This window comes from Oncorhynchus keta, chromosome 23 (genome assembly GCF_023373465.1).
Source record: "Oncorhynchus keta strain PuntledgeMale-10-30-2019 chromosome 23, Oket_V2, whole genome shotgun sequence".
Lineage (NCBI taxonomy): Eukaryota > Metazoa > Chordata > Actinopteri > Salmoniformes > Salmonidae > Oncorhynchus > Oncorhynchus keta.
This window is the reverse complement of record NC_068443.1, coordinates 908,371-931,412: the sequence shown is the minus strand read 5'-3', so window position 1 is coordinate 931,412 and position 23,042 is coordinate 908,371. Positions and strand designations below refer to the sequence as shown.

General features: G+C 45.4%; 1 protein-coding gene across 1 annotated transcript in view; it reads right to left on the bottom strand.

Annotated features, from left to right (window-relative positions):
* Window positions 1-23,042, bottom strand: part of LOC118377407 (piezo-type mechanosensitive ion channel component 2-like) — a gene marked incomplete at its 5' end in the record, with an annotated part of 307,558 nt that overhangs the window by 195,790 nt on the left and 88,726 nt on the right. Inside the window, 4 exons of the mRNA XM_052477385.1 lie at window positions 697-896; window positions 3,506-3,635; window positions 17,322-17,387; window positions 17,484-17,649. Coding sequence (XP_052333345.1) covers window positions 697-896; window positions 3,506-3,635; window positions 17,322-17,387; window positions 17,484-17,649 — 562 coding nt within the window. The remainder of the gene's footprint in view (window positions 1-696; window positions 897-3,505; window positions 3,636-17,321; window positions 17,388-17,483; window positions 17,650-23,042) is intronic.

Sequence of the window (23,042 nt, the reverse complement as noted above, 5' to 3'; positions counted from 1 at the left end):
CCACAGGGACCACAGTCACCACAGAGACCACAGTCACCACAGGGACCACAGTCACCACAGGGACCACAGTCACCACAAGGACCACAGTCACCACAAGGACCACAGTCACCACAAGGACCACAGTCACCACAGGGACCACAGTCACCACAGTCACCAGAGGGACCACAGTCACCACAAGGACCACAGTCACCAGAGGGACCAGAGTCACCAGAGGGACCAGAGTCACCAGAGGGACCAGAGTCACCACAGTCACCACAAGGACCACAGTCACCACAGGGACCACAGTCACCACAGTCACCAGAGGGACCACAGTCACCAGAGGGACCACAGTCACCAGAGGGACCAGAGTCACCACAGTCAACACAGTCACCAGAGGGACCAGAGGGACCACAGTCACCAGAGTGACCAGAGGGACCACAGTCACCAGAGTGACCAGAGGGACCACAGTCACCAGAGGGACCAGAGGGACCACAGTCACCACAGAGACCAGAGTGACCAGAGGGACCACAGTCACCAGAGTGACCAGAGGGACCACAGTCACCAGAGGGACCAGAGGGACCACAGTCACCACAGAGACCAGAGTGACCAGAGGGACCACAGTCACCAGAGGGACCAGAGGGACCACAGTCCCCACAAGGACCACAGTCACCCAAGAGACCAGAGGGACCACAGGGACCAGTCACTGTGTTTACTCACCATCATGGCTATGAGAGCACAGATATAGCTTTGCTTCATAATGAACCTGAACACTGTTACTACAGCATTCACTCTGCCCTCCTTCTCCTTCTCCTCCTCCTCCTCATCGCCCTGTTCCTTCTTCTCCTCCTCCTCCTCCATCCCAGCAGGCTCTCCACCCACGGTTGGATTGACGTCATACACACTTCCATTCTTCTTCTCTGTTTTAGATATAAAGATAGAGGGACCACGTTATTTAGTAGAGAAATATTAATGGGGTCTTTTTGTAGTCACAGAACATCTACAGTACATATAGACGGTATAGACAGAAATATTAATGGCGTCTTTTTGTAGTCACAGGACATCTACAGACAGAAATATTAATGGCGTCTTTTTGTAGTCACAGGACATCTACAGACAGAAATATTAATGGCGTCTTTTTGTAGTCACAGAACATCTACAGTACATATAGACGGTATAGACAGAAATATTAATGGCGTCTTTTTGTAGTCACAGGACATCTACAGACAGAAATATTAATGGCGTCTTTTTGTAGTCACAGGACATCTACAGACAGAAATATTAATGGCGTCTTTTTGTAGTCACAGAACATCTACAGTACATATAGACGGTATAGACAGAAATATTAATGGCGTCTTTTTGTAGTCACAGAACATCTACAGTACATATAGACGGTATAGACAGAAATATTAATGGCGTCTTTTTGTAGTCACAGGACATCTACAGACAGAAATATTAATGGCGTCTTTTTGTAGTCACAGAACATCTACAGTACATATAGACGGTATAGACAGAAATATGAATGGCTTCTTTTTGTATTCACAGGCTTAAATCTGATGCAATTTGTTCTGTGAGATCATCTTCATGAAGCTAATGTCACTTTTTGTGAATTTTGAAGCATTTATGATTTCAAAATAAGCACATAAAGGCTTCATAATTCATGAATTAGAGACGTAGACAGACTGTAGAATCAAAACGTATAATAACTCCTCAGCCTGTGTTAACCTCAGATCTTATTTATCCCAAAAAACTAATTCATTTCCCCATTCATTTCCCCATTCATTTCCCCATTCATTTCCCCATTCATTTCCCCATTCGTTTCCCCATTCGTTTCCCCATTCATTTCCCCATTCATTTCCCCATTCATTTCCCCATTCATTTCCCCATTCGTTTCCCCATTCATTTCCCCATTCATTTCCCATTTAATTTACCAATTCATTTCCCCCATAGAAATGGGCTGAACAAGAAGTTTCAGCTCCGGTTTTTAGGACTACAAACTGGAGAGCTATATAGGGATGCTTCCCAAATGTCTCTATTCCCTATATAGTGCACTACTTCTGACCAGGGCCCTATGGAGTGTCATAAGGAATAAGGATATAGTGCACTACTTCTGACCAGGGCCCTATGGAGTGTCATAAGGAATAAGGATATAGGGCACTACTTTTAACCAGGGCCCTATGAAGTGCCATAAGGAATAAGGATATAGTGCACTACTTCTGACCAGGGCCCTATGGAGTGTCATAAGGAATAAGGATATAGTGCACTACTTCTGACCAGGGCCCTATGGAGTGTCATAAGGATATAGGGCACTACTTTTAACCAGGGCCCTATGGGAGTGTCATAAGGATATAGTGCACTACTTCTGACCAGGGCATTATGGAGTGTCATAAGGAATAAGGATATAGTGCACTACTTTTAACCAGGGCCCTATGGAGTGTCATAAGGATATAGGGCACTACTTCTGACCAGGGCCCTATGGAGTGTCATAAGGAATAAGGATATAGTGCACTACTTCTGACCAGGGCCCTATGGAGTGTCATAAGGAATAAGGATATAGTGCACTACTTCTGACCAGGGCCCTATGGAGTGTCATAAGGAATAAGGATATAGTGCACTACTTCTGACCAGGGCCCTATGGAGTGTCATAAGGAATAAGGATATAGTGCACTACTTCTGACCAGGGCCCTATGGAGTGTCATAAGGATATAGTGCACTACTTCTGACCAGGGCCCTATGGAGTGTCATAAGGAATAAGGATATAGTGCACTACTTCTGACCAGGGGCCTATGGAGTGTCATAAGGATATAGTGCACTACTTTTAACCAGGGCTCTATGGAGTGTCATAAGGAATAAGGATATAGTGCACTACTTTTAACCAGGGCCCTATGGAGTGTCATAAGGATATAGGGCACTACTTTTAACCAGGGCCCTATGGAGTGTCATAAGCATATAGGGCACTACTTTTAACCAGGGCCCTATGGAGTGACATAAGGATATAGGGCACTACTTTTAACCAGGGCCCTATGGAGTGTCATAAGGAATAAGGATATAGGGCACTACTTTTAACCAGGGCCCTATGGAGTGTCATAAGGATATAGTGCACTACTTTTAACCAGGGCCCTATGGAGTGTCATAAGGATATAGTGCACTACTTTTAACCAGGGCCCTATGGAGTGTCATAAGGATATAGTGCACTACTTTTAACCAGGGCCCTATGGAGTGTCATAAGGATATAGTGCACTACTTTTAACCAGGGCCCTATGGAGTGTCATAAGGATATAGTGCACTACTTCTGACCAGGGGCCTATGGAGTGTCATAAGGAATAAGGATATAGTGCACTACTTTTAACCAGGGCCCTATGGAGTGTCATAAGGATATAGTGCACTACTTTTAACCAGGGCCCTATGGAGTGTCATAAGGATATAGTGCACTACTTTTAACCAGGGCCCAGTTCACTAAATTTCCTCCTCACAGAAATTGCGAGCAGAATCTTTCGCCCCAGTGTGTGTACAGTACAGTAAAACTCACCTGTAATGTTATTGGTTTGGTCCATTTTATACTGTGGGGTGGAGTACAGGTCCAGACCGACCGGTCTATTCTCCAACGAGTTTAGGGTGGAGATGTCACAAGACGTCCCGTTGGACTTTGCAGTCAACCCCTGTGGAACAACACAACGACCATATGGACTAGGGTTACGGCCCAGAGGTTTTCCTAGTCAGGTCATGAGACCATTTGTTTCCAAGTGCAGAATAGTAAGTTACAGTGCAGAATAGTAAATTACAGTGCAGAACATGTAGCAGTTAAAAAAAGACAAGATATGAACATTTGTGATACACTACAGTCTAGTACGGTACCTACCTCAGATGTACTGTAGCCATCCTGGGTAGAAAGCAGCTACAATAAGGAAAAAGAAAAAAGGCAAGGAGAGGTAGAGAAAGGTAGAAATAGGTAGAGAGAGGTAGAGAGAGGTAGAGAGAGGCAGAGAAAGGTAGAAATAGGTAGAGAGAGGTAGAGAGAGGTAGAGAGAGGTAGAGAGAGGTAGAGAGAGGTAGAGAGAGGTGGAGAGAGGTAGAGAGAGGCAGAGAAAGGTAGAAATAGGTAGAGAGAGGTAGAGAGAGGTAGAGAGAGGTAGAGAGAGGTAGAGAGAGGTAGAGAGAGGTAGAGAGGTAGAGAGAGGTAGAAATAGGTAGAGAGAGGTAGAGAGAGGTAGAGAGAGGCAGAGAGAGGTAGAGAGAGGTAGAGAGAGGCAGAGAGAGGTAGAGAGAGGTAGAGAGAGGTAGAGAGAGGTAGAGAGAGGTAGAGAGAGGTGGAGAGAGGTAGAGAGAGGTAGAGAGAGGTAGAGAGAGGCAGAGAGAGGTAGAAATAGGTAGAGAGAGGTAGAGAGAGGTAGAGAGAGGTAGAGAGAGGTAGAGAGAGGTAGAGAGAGGTAGAGAGAGGTAGAGAGAGGTGGAGAGAGGTAGAGAGAGGCAGAGAAAGGTAGAAATAGGTAGAGAGAGGTAGAGAGAGGTAGAGAGAGGTAGAAATAGGTAGAGAGAGGTAGAAATAGGTAGAGAGAGGTAGTGAGCGGTAGAGAGAGGTAGAAATAGGTAGAGAGGTAGAGAGAGGTAGAGAGAGGCAGAGAGAGGTAGAGAGAGGTAGAGAGAGGTAGAGAGAGGTAGAGAGAGGTAGAGAGAGGTAGAAATAGGTAGAGGGGAGGTAGAGAGAGAGGTAGAGAGAGGTAGAGAGAGGTAGAGAGAGGTAGAGAGGTATAGGTAGAGGAGGTAGAGAGAGATAGAGAGAGGTAGAGAGGCAGAGAGAGGTAGAGAGAGGCAGAGAGAGGTAGAAATAGGTAGAGGGAGGTAGAGAGAGGTAGAGAGAGATAGAGAGAGGTAGAGAGGCAGAGAGAGGTAGAGAGAGGTAGAGAGAGGCAGAAATAGGTTGAGAGAGGTAGAGAAAGGTAGAGAGAGGTAGAGAGGCAGAGAGAGGTAGAGAGAGGTAGAGAGAGGTAGAAATAGGTAGAGGGAGGTAGAGAGAGATAGAGAGAGGTAGAGAGGCAGAGAGAGGTAGAGAGAGGCAGAGAGAGGTAGAAATAGGTAGAGGGAGGTAGAGAGAGGTAGAGAGAGATAGAGAGAGGTAGAGAGGCAGAGAGAGGTAGAGAGAGGTAGAGAGAGGCAGAAATAGGTTGAGAGAGGTAGAGAAAGGTAGAGAGAGGTAGAGAGGTAGAGAGAGGCAAAGAGAGGTAGAGAGAGGCATAGAGAGGCAAAGAGAGGCAGTGAGAGGCAGAGAGAGGTAGAGAGAGGTAGAAATCAGTAGAGAGAGGTAGACAGAGGTAGAGAGAGGTAGAGAGGTAGAGAGGCAGTGAGAGGCAGAGAGAGGCAGTAGAGAGAGGCAGAGAGGTAGAAATAGGTAGAGAGAGAGGTAGAGAGAGGTAGAAATAGGTAGAGAGAGGTAGAAATAGGTAGAGAGAGGTAGTGAGCGGTAGAGAGAGGTAGAAATAGGTAGAGAGAGGTAGAGAGAGGCAGGGAGAGGTAGAAATAGGAGGTAGAGGGAGGTAGAAATAGGTAGAGAGAGGTAGAGAGGCAGAGAGAGGTAGAGAGGCAGAGAGAGGTAGAGAGAGGCAGAGAGAGGTAGAAATAGGTAGAGGGAGGTAGAGAGAGGTAGAGAGAGATAGAGAGAGGTAGAGAGGCAGAGAGAGAGTAGAGAGAGGTAGAGAGAGGCAGAAATAGGTTGAGAGAGGTAGAGAAAGGTAGAGAGAGGTAGAGAGGCAGAGAGAGGTAGAGAGAGGTAGAGAGAGGTAGAAATGGTAGAGGGAGGTAGAGAGAGATAGAGAGAGGTAGAGAGGCAGAGAGAGGTAGAGAGAGGCAGAGAGAGGTAGAAATAGGTAGAGGGAGGTAGAGAGAGGTAGAGAGAGATAGAGAGAGGTAGAGAGGCAGAGAGGTAGAGAGAGGTAGAGAGAGGCAGAAATAGGTTGAGAGAGGTAGAGAAAGGTAGAGAGATGTAGAGAGAGGTAGAGAGAGGCAAAGAGAGGTAGAGAGAGGCATAGAGAGGCAAAGAGAAGGCAGTGAGAGGCAGAGAGAGGTAGAGAGAGGTAGAAATAGGTAGAGAGAGGTAGACAGAGATAGAGAGAGGTAGAAGGTAGAGAGGCAGTGAGAGGCAGAGAGGGTAGAGAGAGGCAGAGAGGTAGAAATAGGTAGAGAGAGGTAGAGAGAGGTAGAGAGAGGTAGAGAGAGGTAGAGAGAGGTAGAGAGCGGTAGAGAGAGGTAGAGAGAGGTAGAGAGCGGAGAGCGGCAGAGAGAGGTAGAAATAGGTAGAGAGAGTAGAGAGAGGTAGAGAGCGGTAGAGAGGTAGAGAGAGAGAGAGAGAGAGAGGCAAAGAGAGGCAGAGAGAGGTAGAGAGAGGCAGAGAGAGGCAGAAATAGGTTGAGAGAGGTAGAGAAAGGTAGAGAGAGGTAGAGAGGCAGAGAGAGGTAGAGAGAGGTAGAGAGAGGTAGAAATAGGTAGAGGGAGGTAGAGAGAGATAGAGAGAGATGGAGAGGCAGAGAGAGGTAGAGAGAGGCAGAGAGAGGTAGAAATAGGTAGAGGGAGGTAGAGAGAGGTAGAGAGAGATAGAGAGAGGTAGAGAGGCAGAGAGAGGTAGAGAGAGGTAGAGAGAGGCAGAAATAGGTTGAGAGAGGTAGAGAAAGGTAGAGATAGGTGGAGAGGTAGAGAGAGGCAAAGAGAGGTAGAGAGAGGCATAGAGAGGCAAAGAGAGGCAGTGAGAGGCAGAGAGAGGTAGAGAGAGGTAGAAATCGGTAGAGAGAGGTAGACAGAGGTAGAGAGAGGTAGAGAGGCAGTGAGAGGCAGAGAGGGTAGAGAGAGGCAGAGAGGTAGAAATAGGTAGAGAGAGGTAGAGATAGGTAGAGAGCGGTAGAGAGAGGTAGAAAGCGGTAGAGAGAGGTAGAAAGCGGTAGAGAGAGGTAGAGAGAGGTAGAAATAGGTAGAGAGAGGTAGAGAGCGGTAGAGAGAGGTAGAGAGAGGTAGAAATAGGTAGAGAGAGGTAGAGAGAGGTAGAAATAGGTAGAGAGAGGTAGAGAGAGGTAGAGAGAGGTAGAGAGCGGTAGAGAGCGGTAGAGAGAGGTAGAGAGGTAGAGAGAGGCAAAGAGAGGTAGAGAGAGGTAGAGAGAGGCAGAGAGAGGTAGCGAGGCAAAGAGAGGTAGAGAGAGGCAAAGAGAGGTAGAGAGAGGTAGAGAAACAGTGAGAGGCAGAGAGAGGTAGAGAGAGGTAGAGAGAGGTAGAGAGAGGCAGAGAGAGGTAGAGAGAGGTAGAGAGAGATATAGAGAGGTAGAGATAGAGAGAGGTAGAGATAGAGAGAGAGAGAGAGAGAGGTAGAGGTAGAGATAGAGAGAGAGAGAGAGAGAGAGAGAGGTAGAGAGAGAGGTAGAGACAGGTAGAGAGCGGTAGAGAGAGATAGAGAGAGGTAAAAGAGGTAGAGAGACAGGTAGAGACAGGTAGAGAGAGGTATAGAGAGATAGAGAGAGATAGAGAGAGGTAGAGAGAGAGGTAGAGACAGGTAGAGAGAGATATAGAGAGATAGAGAGAGATAGAGAGAGGTAGAGAGAGGTAGAGAGAGAGGTAGAGACAGGTAGAGAGAGATAGAGAGAGATAGAGAGAGGTAGAGACAGGTAGAGACAGGTAGAGAGCGGTAGAGAGAGATAGAGAGAGGTAAAGAGAGGGAAAGTGCATGGCCCTCCAGCTATGTGGTCAAGGGAATGACATTGCTGATCTAAGGATTCCTGTTTTATCTTTCAACCAATAATCAATAGTTTTATAACGCATCACAAATACCCCGAGGTGAATTTACCCCCGAAGTGAGTTAAGGTCATGGGAGTGTTTTACGTTATGTAATCTGGGTCATTTATTGCTTCACAATCTACCCGATAATCAATCGTTTATAATGCATTAATAAAGTATTCATTCTGAAATAAAGCCAGGTCAGAAGTTGTATAATGGTTCATCCTAAGTCTCCTCTGTCCATTGGTGAGCCGTCCACCACAGCATGGCCATTTATTATGTAATTGCTGAACCTTCTTCCCGATGATCAATATTTTCTAACATTCATTAACACCACAGGTGAGATAAAGAGGAAAAACCCGAGCGTTATACGAGTCAGGATCTCCTACGTTTCTTTCCTCTGTGCGTTGGTGAGCTTTCCACCACAGCTGTCTCCTCTTGTCCGCAGAGTTCCTGGTGCCGTTCCCAACCACCTCCTCCTCTTCCTCTCCGTCCTCTCCCTCCTCTTCTTCATCCTCCTGTTGAAAATAAAGGTATTCAAACAACTGTAGAGAAATCTCAGATGTATTACCTAACATCTAGTGAACAATCTCCAACTCGGTCCGATTGACAAGTGGAAATCTAACATCTACAGTCTGTTTGATGTGACTACCTTCAGCATGTTCTACCAGAAGTACAGTACAGAACCTACAGTACAGAACCTACAGTATAGAACCTAAAGTACAGAACCTACAGTACAGAACCTAAAGGACAGAACCTACAGTACAGAACCTACATGATAGAACCTACAGGACAGAACATAAAGGACAGAACCTACAGTACAGAACCTAAAGGACAGAACCTACAGTACAGAACCTACAGGACAGAACCTACAGGACAGAACATAAAGGACAGAACCTACAGGACAGAACATAAAGGACCGAACCTACAGTATAGAACCTACAGGAAAGAACCTAAAGGACAGAACCTATGGGACAGAACCTACAGGACAGAACCTACAGTATAGAACCTACAGGACAGAACCTACAGGACAGAACATAAAGGACAGAACTTACAGGACAGAACATAAAGGACAGAACCTCCAGGACAGAACATAAAGGACAGAACCTACAGTACAGAACCTACAGGACAGAACCTAAAGGACAGAACCTACATTATAGAACCTACAGGACAGAACCTACTGTACAGAACCTAAAGGACAGAACCTACAGGAAAGAACCTAAAGGACAGAACCTACAGGACAGAAACAGTATAGAACCTACACTATAGAACCTACAGGACAGAACCTAAAGGACAGAACATAAAGGACCGAACCTACAGTACAGAACCTACAGGACAGAACCTAAAGGACAGAACCTACAGGACAGAACCTACAGGACAGAACCTACAGTATAGAACCTACAGGACAGAACCTAAAGGACAGAACCTACAGGACAGGACATAAAGGCCAGAACATACAGGACAGAACCTACAGTATAGAACCTACAGAAAATAACCTACAGGACAGAACCTACAGGACAGAACATAAAGGACAGAACCTACAGTACAGAACCTACAGGACAGAACCTAAAGGACAGAACCTACAGGACAGAACCTACAGTATAGAACCTACAGGACAGAACCTAAAGGACAGAACCTACGGGACAGAACCTACAGGACAGAACCTACAGTATAGAACCTACAGGACAGAACCTACAGGACAGAACATAAAGGACAGAACCTACAGGACAGAACATAAAGGACCGAACCTACAGTATAGAACCTACAGGAAAGAACCTAAAGGACAGAACCTATGGGACAGAACCTACAGGACAGAACCTACAGTATAGAACCTACAGGACAGAACCTACAGGACAGAACATAAAGGACAGAACTTACAGGACAGAACATAAAGGACAGAACCTCCAGGACAGAACATAAAGGACAGAACCTACAGTACAGAACCTACAGGACAGAACCTAAAGGACAGAACCTACATTATAGAACCTACAGGACAGAACCTACTGTACAGAACCTAAAGGACAGAACCTACAGGAAAGAACCTAAAGGACAGAACCTACAGGACAGAACCTACAGTATAGAACCTACACTATAGAACCTACAGGACAGAACCTAAAGGACAGAACATAAAGGACCGAACCTACAGTACAGAACCTACAGGACAGAACCTAAAGGACAGAACCTACAGGACAGAACCTACAGGACAGAACCTACAGTATAGAACCTACAGGACAGAACCTAAAGGACAGAACCTACAGGACAGGACATAAAGGCCAGAACATACAGGACAGAACCTACAGTATAGAACCTACAGAAAATAACCTACAGGACAGAACCTACAGGACAGAACATAAAGGACCGAACCTACAGTACAGAACCTACAGGACAGAACCTAAAGGACAGAACCTACAGGACAGAACCTACAGTACAGAACCTACAGGACAGAACCTAAAGGACAGAACCTACAGGACAGAACCTACAGGACAGAACCTACAGTATAGAACCTACAGGACAGAACCTACAGGACAGAACATAAAGGACAGAACCTACAGGACAGAACATAAAGGACAGAACCTACAGTACAGAACCTACAGGACAGAACCTACAGTACAGAACATAAAGGACAGAACCTACAGGACAGAACCTAAAGGACAGAACCTACGGGACAGAACCTACAGGACAGAACCTACAGTATAGAACCTACAGGACAGAACATAAAGGGCAGAACCTACAGGACAGAACATAAAGGACAGAACCTACAGAACCTACAGTACAGAACATAAAGGACAGAACCTACAGGACAGAACCTACAGTACAGAACCTACAGGACAGAACCTACAGGACAGAACCTACAGTATAGAACCTACATGACAGAACCTACAGGACAGAACCTACAGTATAGAACCTACAGAACAGAACTTACAGGACAGAACCTACAGTACAGAACCTACAGTATAGAACCTACAGGACAGAACCTACAGGACAGAACCTACAGGACAGAACCTACAGTATAGAACCTACAGGACAGAACCTACAGGACAGAACATAAAGGACATAACCTACAGGACAGAACATAAAGGACAGAACCTACAGTACAGAACCTACAGGACAGAACCTACAGGACAGAACCTACAGTACAGAACCTACAGGACAGAAGCTACAGGACAGAACATAAAGGACAGAACCTACAGGACAGAACCTAAAGGACAGAACCTACAGTATAGAACCTACAGGACAGAACCTACAGTACAGAACCTAAAGGACAGAACCTACAGTACAGAACCTACAGGACAGAACCTAAAGGACAGAACCTATACGACAGAACCTACAGGACGGAACCTACAGGAAAGAACCTAAAGGACAGAACCTACAGTATAGAACCTACAGGACAGAACCTAAAGGACAGAACCTAAAGGACAGAACCTACAGGACAGAACATAAAGGACAGAACATACAGGACAGAACCTACAGTATAGAACCTACAGTATAGAACCTAAAGGACAGAACCTAAAGGACAGAACCTACAGGACAGAACATAAAGGACAGAACATACAGGACAGAACCTACAGGACAGAACCTACAGGACAGAACATAAAGGACAGAACCTTCAGGACAGAACATAAAGGACAGAACCTACAGTACAGAACCTAAAGGACAGACCCTACAGGAATGAACCGACAGTACAGATCCTACAGGACAGAACCTAAAGGACAGAACCTACAGTATAGAACCTACAGGACAGAACCTACAGTACAGAACCTAAAGGACAGAACCTACAGGACAGAACCTACAGTATAGAACCTACAGGACAGAACCTACAGGACAGAACATAAAGGACAGAACCTAAAGGACAGAACATAAAGGACAGAACCTACAGTACAGAACCTACAGGACAGAACATAAAGGACAGAACCTACAGTACAGAACCTACAGGACAGAACCTACAGTACAGAACCTACAGGACAGAACCTACAGGACAGAACCTACAGTATAGAACCTACAGGACAGAACCTACAGGACAGAACATAAAGGACCGAACATAAAGGACCGAACCTACAGTGTAGAACCTACAGGACAGAACATAAAGGACAGAACCTACAGGACAGAACCTACAGGACAGAACCTACAGTATAGAACCTACAGGACAGAACCTACAGTACAAAACCTAAAGGACAGAACCTACAGTACAGAACCTACAGTACAGAACCTACATTACAGAACCTAAAGGACAGAACCTACAGGACAGAACCTACAGGACAGAACCTACAGTATAGAACCTACAGGACAGAACCTAGAGGACAGAACCTACAGGACAGAACATAAAGGACAGAACCTACAGTACAGAACCTACAGTACAGAACCTACAGGACAGAACCTACAGGACAGAACAAAAAGGACCGAACCTACAGTACAGAACCTACAGGACAGAACATAAAGGACAGAACCTACGGGACAGAACCTACAGGACAGAACCTACAGTATAGAACCTACAGGACAGAACCTAAAGGACAGAACCTACAGTACAGAACCTAAAGGACAGAACCTACAGGACAGAACCTAAAGGACAGAACCTACAGGACAGAACCTACAGGACAGAACCTAAAGTACAAAGCCTACAGGACAGAACCTACAGTATAGAACCTACAGTATAAAACCTACAGGACAGAACCTACAGGACAGAACCTACAGGACAGAACCTAAAGGACAGAACATAAAGGACAGAACATACAGGACAGAACTTACAGTATAGAACCTACAGAAAATAACCTACAGGACAGAATCTACAGGACAGAACCTAAAGGACAGAACCTAAAGGACAGAACCTAAAGGACAGAACCTACAGGACAGGACCTACAGTATAGAACCTACAGTATAGAGCCTACAGTACAGGAACTACAGTATAGAACCTACAGTACAGAACCTACAGGACAGAGCCTACTACCCAGGACCTAAAGTACAGAACCTACAGTACAGGACCTACAGTATAGAACCTACAGGACAGAACCTAAAGTATAGAACCTACAGTACAGAACCTACAGTATAGAACCTACAGGACAGAACCTACAGTACAGAACCTACAGGACAGAACCTACAGTACAGAACCTACAGGACAGAACCTACAGGACAGAACCTACAGTATAGAACCTACAGGACAGAACCTACAGGACAGAACATAAAGGACCGAACATAAAGGAACAGAACCTACAGTATAGAACCTACAGGACAGAACCTAAAGGACAGAACATAAAGGACAGAACCTACAGTACAGAACCTACAGGACAGAACCTAAAGGACAGAACCTACAGGACATAACCTACAGGACAGAACGTACAGTGTAGAACCTACAGGACAGAACATAAAGGACAGAACCTACGGGACAGAACCTACAGGACAGAACCTACAGGACAGAACATAAAGGACAGAACCTACAGGACAGAATATAAAGGACAGAACCTACAGGACAGAACATATAGGACAGAACCTACAGGACAGAACATAAAGGACAGAACCTACAGTACAGAACCTACAGGACAGAACCTACAGTATAGAACCTACAGGACAGAACCTACAGTACAAAACCTAAAGGACATAACCTACAGAACCTACAGAACCTACAGTACAGAACCTACAGGACAGAACCAGGACAGAACCTACAGGACAGAACCTACAGGACAGAACCTACAGGACAGAACCTACAGGACAGAACCTACAGGACAGAACCTACAGGACAGAACCTACAGTACAGAACCTACAGGACAGAACCTACAGGACAGAACCTACAGGACAGAACATAAAGGACCGAACCTACAGTACAGAACCTACAGGACAGAACCTAAAGGACAGAAACTACAGGACAGAACCTACAGGACAGAACCTACAGTATAGAACCTACAGGACAGAACATAAAGGACAGAACCTACGGGACAGAACCTACAGGACAGAGCCTACAGTATAGAACCTACAGGACAGAACCTAAAGGATAGAACCTACAGTACAGAACCTAAAGGACAGAACCTACAGGACAGAACCTAAAGGACAGAACCTACAGGACAGAACCTACAGGACAGAACCTAAAGGACAAAACCTACAGGACAGAACCTACAGTATAGAACCTACAGTATAGAACCTACAGGACAGAACCTAAAGGACAGAACCTACAGGACAGAACCTAAAGGACAGAACCTAAAGGACAGAACATAAAGGACAGAACATACAGGACAGAACTTACAGTATAGAACCTACAGAAAATAACCTACAGGACAGAATCTACAGGACAGAACCTAAAGGACAGAACCTAAAGGACAGAACCTAAAGGACAGAACCTACAGGACAGGACCTACAGTATAGAACCTACAGTATAGAGCCTACAGTACAGGAACTACAGTATAGAACCTACAGTACAGAACCTACAGGACAGAGCCTACTACCCAGGACCTAAAGTACAGAACCTACAGTACAGGACCTACAGTATAGAACCTACAGGACAGAACCTAAAGTATAGAACCTACAGTACAGAACCTACAGTATAGAACCTACAGGACAGAACCTACAGTACAGAACCTACAGGACAGAACCTACAGTACAGAACCTACAGGACAGAACCTACAGGACAGAACCTACAGTATAGAACCTACAGGACAGAACCTACAGGACAGAACATAAAGGACCGAACATAAAGGAACGAACCTACAGTATAGAACCTACAGGACAGAACCTAAAGGACAGAACATAAAGGACCGAACCTACAGTACAGAACCTACAGGACAGAACCTAAAGGACAGAACCTACAGGACATAACCTACAGGACAGAACGTACAGTGTAGAACCTACAGGACAGAACATAAAGGACAGAACCTACGGGACAGAACCTACAGGACAGAACCTACAGGACAGAACATAAAGGACAGAACCTACAGGACAGAATATAAAGGACAGAACCTACAGGACAGAACATATAGGACAGAACCTACAGGACAGAACATAAAGGACAGAACCTACAGTACAGAACCTACAGGACAGAACCTACAGTATAGAACCTACAGGACAGAACCTACAGTACAAAACCTAAAGGACATAACCTACAGTACAGAACCTACAGTACATAACCTACATTACAGAACCTAAAGGACAGAACCTACAGGACAGAACCTACAGTATAGAACCTACAGGACAGAACCTACAGGACAGAACCTACAGTACAGAACCTACAGGACAGAACCTACAGGACAGAACCTACAGTACAGAACCTACAGGACAGAACCTACAGGACAGAACCTACAGGACAGAACATAAAGGACCGAACCTACAGTACAGAACCTACAGGACAGAACCTAAAGGACAGAAACTACAGGACAGAACCTACAGGACAGAACCTACAGTATAGAACCTACAGGACAGAACATAAAGGACAGAACCTACGGGACAGAACCTACAGGACAGAGCCTACAGTATAGAACCTACAGGACAGAACCTAAAGGATAGAACCTACAGTACAGAACCTAAAGGACAGAACCTACAGGACAGAACCTAAAGGACAGAACCTACAGGACAGAACCTACAGGACAGAACCTAAAGGACAAAACCTACAGGACAGAACCTACAGTATAGAACCTACAGTATAGAACCTACAGGACAGAACCTACAGGACAGAACCTACAGTACAGAACCTACAGGACAGAACCTACAGGACAGAACCTACAGTACAGAACCTACAGGACAGAACCTACAGGACAGAACCTACAGGACAGAACATAAAGGACCGAACCTACAGTACAGAACCTACAGGACAGAACCTAAAGGACAGAAACTACAGGACAGAACCTACAGGACAGAACCTACAGTATAGAACCTACAGGACAGAACATAAAGGACAGAACCTACGGGACAGAACCTACAGGACAGAGCCTACAGTATAGAACCTACAGGACAGAACCTAAAGGATAGAACCTACAGTACAGAACCTAAAGGACAGAACCTACAGGACAGAACCTAAAGGACAGAACCTACAGGACAGAACCTACAGGACAGAACCTAAAGGACAAAACCTACAGGACAGAACCTACAGTATAGAACCTACAGTATAGAACCTACAGGACAGAACCTAAAGGACAGAACCTACAGGACAGAACCTAAAGGACAGAACCTACAGGACAGAACATAAAGGACAGAACATACAGGACAGAACTTACAGTATAGAACCTACAGAAAATAACCTACAGGACAGAATCTCAAGCTGAACCTCAGCAAGACGGAGCTCCTCTTCCTCCCGGGGAAGCACTGCCCGTTCCATGATCTCGCCATCACGGTTGACAACTCCATTGTGTCCTCCTCCCAGAGCGCTAAGAACCTTGGCGTGATCCTGGACAACACCCTGACGTTCTCAACTAACATCAAGGCGGTGTCCCGTTCCTGTAGGTTCATGCTCTACAACATCCGCAGAGTACGACCCTGCCTCACACAGGAAGCGGCGCAGGTCCTAATCCAGGCACTTGTCATCTCCCGTCTTGATTACTGCAACTCGCTGTTGGCTGGGCTCCCTGCCTGCGCCATTAAACCCCTACAACTCATCCAGAACGCCGCAGCCCGTCTGGTGTTCAACCTTCCCAAGTTCTCTCACGTCACCCCGCTCCTCCGCTCTCTCCACTGGCTTCCAGCCAGCTCGCATCCGCTACAAGACCATGGTGCTCGCCTACGGAGCTGTGAGGGGAACGGCACCTCAGTACCTCCAGGCTCTGATCAGGCCCTACACCCAAACAAGGGCACTGCGTTCATCCACCTCTGGCCTGCTCGCCTCCCTACCACTGAGGAAGTACAGTTCCCGCTCAGCCCAGTCAAAACTGTTCGCTGCTCTGGCCCCCAATGGTGGAACAAACTCCCTCACGACGCCAGGACAGCGGAGTCAATCACCACCTTCCGGAGACACCTGAAACCCCACCTCTTCAAGGAATACCTAGGATAGGGTAAGTAAGGGTAAGTAATCCTTCTCACCCCCCTTCTCCCCCCAACAAGATTTAGATGCAAGTGGCTGTTCCACTGGTTGTCATAGGTGTTTGCACCAATTTGTAAGTCGCTCTGGATAAGAGCGTCTGCTAAATGACTTAAATGTAATGTAAGTGTAATCTACAGGGCAGAACCTAAAGGACAGAACCTAAAGGACAGAACCTAAAGGACAGAACCTACAGGACAGGACCTACAGTATAGAGCCTACAGGACAGAAAATACAGTATAGAACCTACAGGACAGGACCTACAGTATAGAACCTACAGTATAGAGCCTACAGTACAGAACCTACAGGACAGAGCCTACTACCCAGGACCTAAAGTACAGAACCTACAGTACAGGACCTACAGTATAGAACCTACAGGACAGAACCTAAAGTATAGAACCTACAGTACAGAACCTACAGTATAGAACCTACAGGACAGAACCTACAGGACAGAACCTACAGGACAGAACATAAAGGACAGAACCTACAGTACAGAACCTACAGGGATAGGTTCCTGGAGCCAGAGGAGTATGAGAGATACCAGGGTGTTACCTACCTCTATAGGTTCCTGGAGCCAGAGGAGTATGAGAGATACCAGGGTGTTACCTACCTCTATAGGTTCCTGGAGCCAGAGGAGTATGAGAGATACCAGGGTGTTACCTACCTCTATAGGTTCCTGGAGCCAGAGGAGTATGAGAGATACCAGGGTGTTACCTACTTCTATAGGTTCCTGGAGCCAGAGGAGTATGAGAGATACCAGGGTGTTACCTACCTCTATAGGTTCCTGGAGCCAGAGGCGTATGAGAGTGGCCAGGGTGTAGTACAGCAGCAGCAGCATAATGGGGTTAACAAAGTGGTGCCAGGCCAGATCAGGGTTAACTATCATCCTCCACGTGGAGGAGCAGTCAGTCTGGATGATGGATGAGATGCCGAACAGACTGGAGAAAAGATAGAGAGAGAGAGAGAGAGAAAGAGAGAGGGTGAAAAAGAGAGAGAGATGGAGAAGAGAGAGAGAGAGATGGAAAAGAGAGAGAGAGAGAGAGAGAGAGAGAGAGAGAGAGAAGAGAGAGAGAGAGAAGAGAAAGAGAGATGGAGAAAGAGAGAGAGAGAGATGGAAAGAGAGATGGAGCGAGAGAGAGAGAGAGAGAGAGAGAGAGAGAGAGAGAGAGAGAGAGAGAGAGAAAGAGAGAAAGAGAGAAAGAGAGAAAGAGAGAGAGAGAGAGAAAGAGGAAAGAGGAAAGAGGACAGAGGAGAGAGAGAGGGAGAGAGAGAGAGATGAAGACAAAGACAATATTGAACCCGGCCTCTATTGACAAATAGATGTAATCTCATTGAGAATTATAGCACCTAGATAAAGGTTAGATACAGTCGTACAATATACTGACTGTATGTATACAGTTTCTGTACAGTTTTTAAGTCCGTAAACACAAGCGGCAGGCCTATGTTGACTGCACACGGCAGTATATTTTAACGTAAGGACTTTAAATGTAAATATTGTTAAGAATACATCAGGATCAGAGAAAACAGATGTTTTGTTTATATCTTATAAGGTCAAATGTATATTATTTAAAGTAGATCTATTTTGTTGTCCAGACTTTTTCCCAATAAGGAGTTAAATTGGTCTGAATTGATCTGCCGGTGCATCGGCCAATAATAACTAACCGGCAGTATATTATATTATTACTGATAAGAGACCTTGAGTTCTCCGAGACACAATATTGATCTCAGTCCTTACAGTCAAAGCCAGGAGGAGAAAAGGTGCCGACTCGGATTTAACACCGGGGACCATGAACCCTGTGACTGTCTCCAGGAAAACTCTTCAAAGTGGAATGTCACATTTAAGATTTAACACAAAATAAAAATTGCAGGTTGTTACATGGAAGACAAAGTGGTTGAACTATAAAACAGAAATCCTTAGATCAGCAACGTCGTTTTATTGACCACGTAGCTGGAGGACCATGCACTCTCCTTGACTTCCTGCAAAGTCGACGTAAATTCAAAAAGCACGCGCATAAATGACACCGCCGGTGTCAACGTAAATAAACCCGGAACTGAAACCCATACAGCCTATAAAAGAACCGTGTCATTTGGACTCTTCTAGACAGTCACAAATCTGATAGGCCTAAGCGCAACTCACCAGATAGGCATCTCTATCCCACAGACACGAAGCCTGTTAACAAGTCAGAGAGGTGTGAGGGAAAATTCTCCTTCTGTCCGCCAAAACTATTTTCTTATCCAGTCTCAATCCCACTGAAACCCCAAATCTTGACTCCCGTCTCGCATGGAACATTCCTGACTGTAGGTTGACGTTATCAACATCATGTCAGAATACCTCTACAACATGTCCTCCGCTTCTCTGTGTTTCTCCTACTGCTGTTAATATGAGAGCTTCTCTCTGTTTCTCCTACTGCTGTTAATATGAGAGCTTCTCTGTGTTTCTCCTACTGCTGTTAATATGAGAGCTTCTCTCTGTTTCTCCTACTGCTGTTAATATGAGAGCTTCTCTCTGTTTCTCCTACTGCTGTTAATATGAGAGCTTCTCTCTGTTTCTCCTACTGCTGTTAATATGAGAGCTTCTCTCTGTTTCTCCTACTGCTGTTAATATGAGAGCTTCTCTCTGTTTCTCCTACTGCTGTTAATATGAGAGCTTCTCTGTGTTTCTCCTACTGCTGTTAATATGAGAGCTTCTCTCTGTTTCTCCTACTGCTGTTAATATGAGAGCTTCTCTCTGTTTCTCCTACTGCTGTTAATATGAGAGCTTCTCTCTGTTTCTCCTACTGCTGTTAATATGAGAGCTTCTCTCTGTTTCTCCTACTGCTGTTAATATGAGAGCTTCTCTCTGTTTCTCCTACTGCTGTTAATATGAGAGCTTCTCTCTGTTTCTCCTACTGCTGTTAATATGAGAGCTTCTCTCTGTTTCTCCTACTGCTGTTAATATGAGAGCTTCTCTCTGTTTCTCCTACTGCTGTTAATATGAGAGCTGTTTCTCCTCTCTGTTTTCTCCTACTGCTGTTAATATGAGAGCTTCTCTCTGTTTCTCCTACTGCTGTTAATATGAGAGCTTCTCTCTGTTTCTCCTACTGCTGTTAATATGAGAGCTTCTCTCTGTTTCTCCTACTGCTGTTAATATGAGAGCTTCTCTCTGTTTCTCCTACTGCTGTTAATATGAGAGCTTCTCTCTGTTTCTCCTACTGCTGTTAATATGAGAGCTTCTCTCTGTTTCTCCTACTGCTGTTAATATGAGAGCTTCTCTCTGTTTCTCCTACTGCTGTTAATATGAGAGCTTCTCTCTGTTTCTCCTACTGCTGTTAATATGAGAGCTTCTCTCTGTTTCTACTACTGCTGTTAATATGAGAGCTTATCTCTGTTTCTCCTACTGCTGTTAATATGAGAGCTTCTCTCTGTTTCTCCTACTGCTGTTAATATGAGAGCTTCTCTCTGTTTCTCCTACTGCTGTTAATATGAGAGCTTCTCTCTGTTTCTCCTACTGCTGTTAATATGAGAGCTTCTCTCTGTTTCTCCTACTGTTGTTAATATGAGAGAATCTCTCTGTTTCTCCTACTGCTGTTAATATGAGAGCTTCTCTCTGTTTCTCCTACTGCTGTTAATATGAGAGCTTCTCTCTGTTTCTCCTACTGCTGTTAATATGAGAGCTTCTCTCTGTTTCTCCTACTGCTGTTAATATGAGAGCTTCTCTCTGTTTCTCCTACTGCTGTTAATATGAGAGCTTCTCTCTGTTTCTCCTACTGCTGTTAATATGAGAGCTTCTCTCTGTTTCTCCTACTGCTGTTAATATGAGAGCTTCTCTGTTCTTCTCCTACTGCTGTTAATATGAGAGCTTCTCTCTGTTTCTCCTACTGCTGTTAATATGAGAGCTTCTCTCTGTTTCTCCTACTGCTGTTAATATGAGAGCTTCTCTCTGTTTCTCCTACTGCTGTTAATATGATAGCTTCTCTCTGTTTCTCCTACTGCTGTTAATATGAGAGCTTCTCTGTTCTTCTCCTACTGCTGTTAATATGAGAGCTTCTCTGTTCTTCTCCTACTGCTGTTAATATGAGAGCTTCTCTCTGTTTCTCCTACTGCTGTTAATATGAGAGCTTCTCTGTTCTTCTCCTACTGCTGCCAATATGAGAGCTCCTCTGCTCTGTCTAGTACTGCCCATATGAGAGCTTCTCTACTCTGTCTAGTACTGCCCATATGAGAGCTTCTCTACTCTGTCTAGTACTGCCAATATGAGAGCTCCTCTGCTCTGTCTAGTACTGCCCATATGAGAGCTCCTCTGCTCTGTCTAGTACTGCCCATATGAGAGCTCCTCTGCTCTGTCTAGTACTGCCAATATGAGAGCTTCTCTGCTCTGTCTAGTACTGTCAATATGAGAGCTTCTCTGCTCTGTCTAGTACTGCCCATATGAGAGCTCCTCTGCCCTGTCTAGTACTGCCAATATGAGAGCTCCTCTGCTCTGTCTAGTACTGCCCATATGAGAGCTTCCCTGCTCTGTCTAGTACTGCCAATATGAGAGCTCCTCTGCTCTGTCTAGTACTGCCCATATGAGAGCTTCTCTGCTCTGTCTAGTACTGCCCATATGAGAGCTCCTCTGCTCTGTCTAGTACTGCCAATATGAGAGCTTCTCTGCTCTGTCTAGTACTGCCCATATGAGAGCTCCTCTACTCTGTCTAGTACTGCCAATATGAGAGCTCCTCTACTCTGTCTAGTACTGCCAATATGAGAGCTTCTCTGCTCTGTCTAGTACTGCCCATATGAGAGCGTCGGTAGAGAATGTGTGAACAACAAATGGTATGAGAGTATATATGGATATTATATTTTATAAAACAGTTAGTCACTGTTAAGATACTTTGATAGTAAAACCCTCTAGAGTCTAAGCAGGGGGGTTATACTAAACTAACATATGGGATTGTTTTAAAAATGGCCATACCAAGGATCAGTATTTGATTAGGAGTTTCTTTTTTTTAACCCTTTAAGGTATTGATTTGTTTTTTAAAACTGCTACCTTCAGACTAGTCTTGTGAGGCTTGCGGAGAGTCCTACCGAGAGACTAGTCTTGTGAGGCTTGCGGAGAGTCCTACCGAGAGACTAGTCTTGTGAGGCTTGCGGAGAGTCCTACCGAGAGACTCACCTTTCCACTGGAGCGAACGATGACGGTTCAAACGCCCCTGAAGTTGAAAGACATCGACAGATCAGATATAACCCGACTTTAAAAGTGTCCCCAAGACGCTTTGAGCAAAACGGAGAACACCACCGTGTTCGTCTCATCTTTCATAATAGAGGTCATCATTTTGTGGGGCCAAACCGTTCGGATGCTACAAAAGGTTATTTTGTGAGAAGACCAATTTTCGGCATGTCTCACGGTCTGACAAACACCGCTCTGGCTCTGTCACCTTTGACCTCAGAAGTGGAAGTGCGACATCAGCAGATGAGGTGGATTGAGACGCATTCAATGGAAAACAACACATTTATCCAGTTTAAACCGACAGATTTTAAATGGGGATATTTTTCATTATGCTAATTAGATACCCGCGGTCCCGCGGACATTGTTTTTGTTGAAGGAGGTTATCTAGCTTAGCAACTTTGGTCATTTGACTTTTGTTTGACTGGCGTTATAACGTTTGTGTTATTCTATGGCTGGGGTGCACTCTGTGCATCCTGAGAGCTTGGACAGGGATCTGTTTATTAATAACTTGGCTTTCGAAGACCTTAGAAAGACAGGGTAGAATAGATATAGGTCTATAGCAGTTTGGGTCTAGAGGCAGGGCAGGGCAGGGCAGGGCAGGGCAGGGGGCAGGGCAGGGCAGGGCAGGATGGATATAGGTCTGTAACAGTTTGGGTCTAGAGGCAGGGCAGGGCAGGGCAGGGCAGGGCAGGGCAGGGCAGGGCAGGGCAGGGCAGGGCAGGATGGATATAGGTCTGTAACAGTTTGGGTCTAGAGGCAGGGCAGGATAGATATAGGTCTGTAACAGTTTGGGTCTAGAGGCAGGGCAGGGCAGGATGGATATAGGTCTGTAACAGTTTGGGTCTAGAGGCAGGGCAGGGCAGGATGGATATAGGTCTGTAACAGTTTGGGTCTAGAGGCAGGATGGATATAGGTCTGTAACAGTTTGGGTCTAGAGGCAGGATGGATATAGGTCTATAACAGTTTGGGTCTAGAGGCAGGGCAGGGCAGGATGGATATAGGTCTGTAACAGTTTGGGTCTAGAGGCAGGGCAGGGCAGGATGGATATAGGTCTGTAACAGTTTGGGTCTAGAGGCAGGGCAGTTATAGGTCTGTAACAGTTTGGGTCTAGAGGCAGGGCAGGATGGATATAGGTCTGTAACA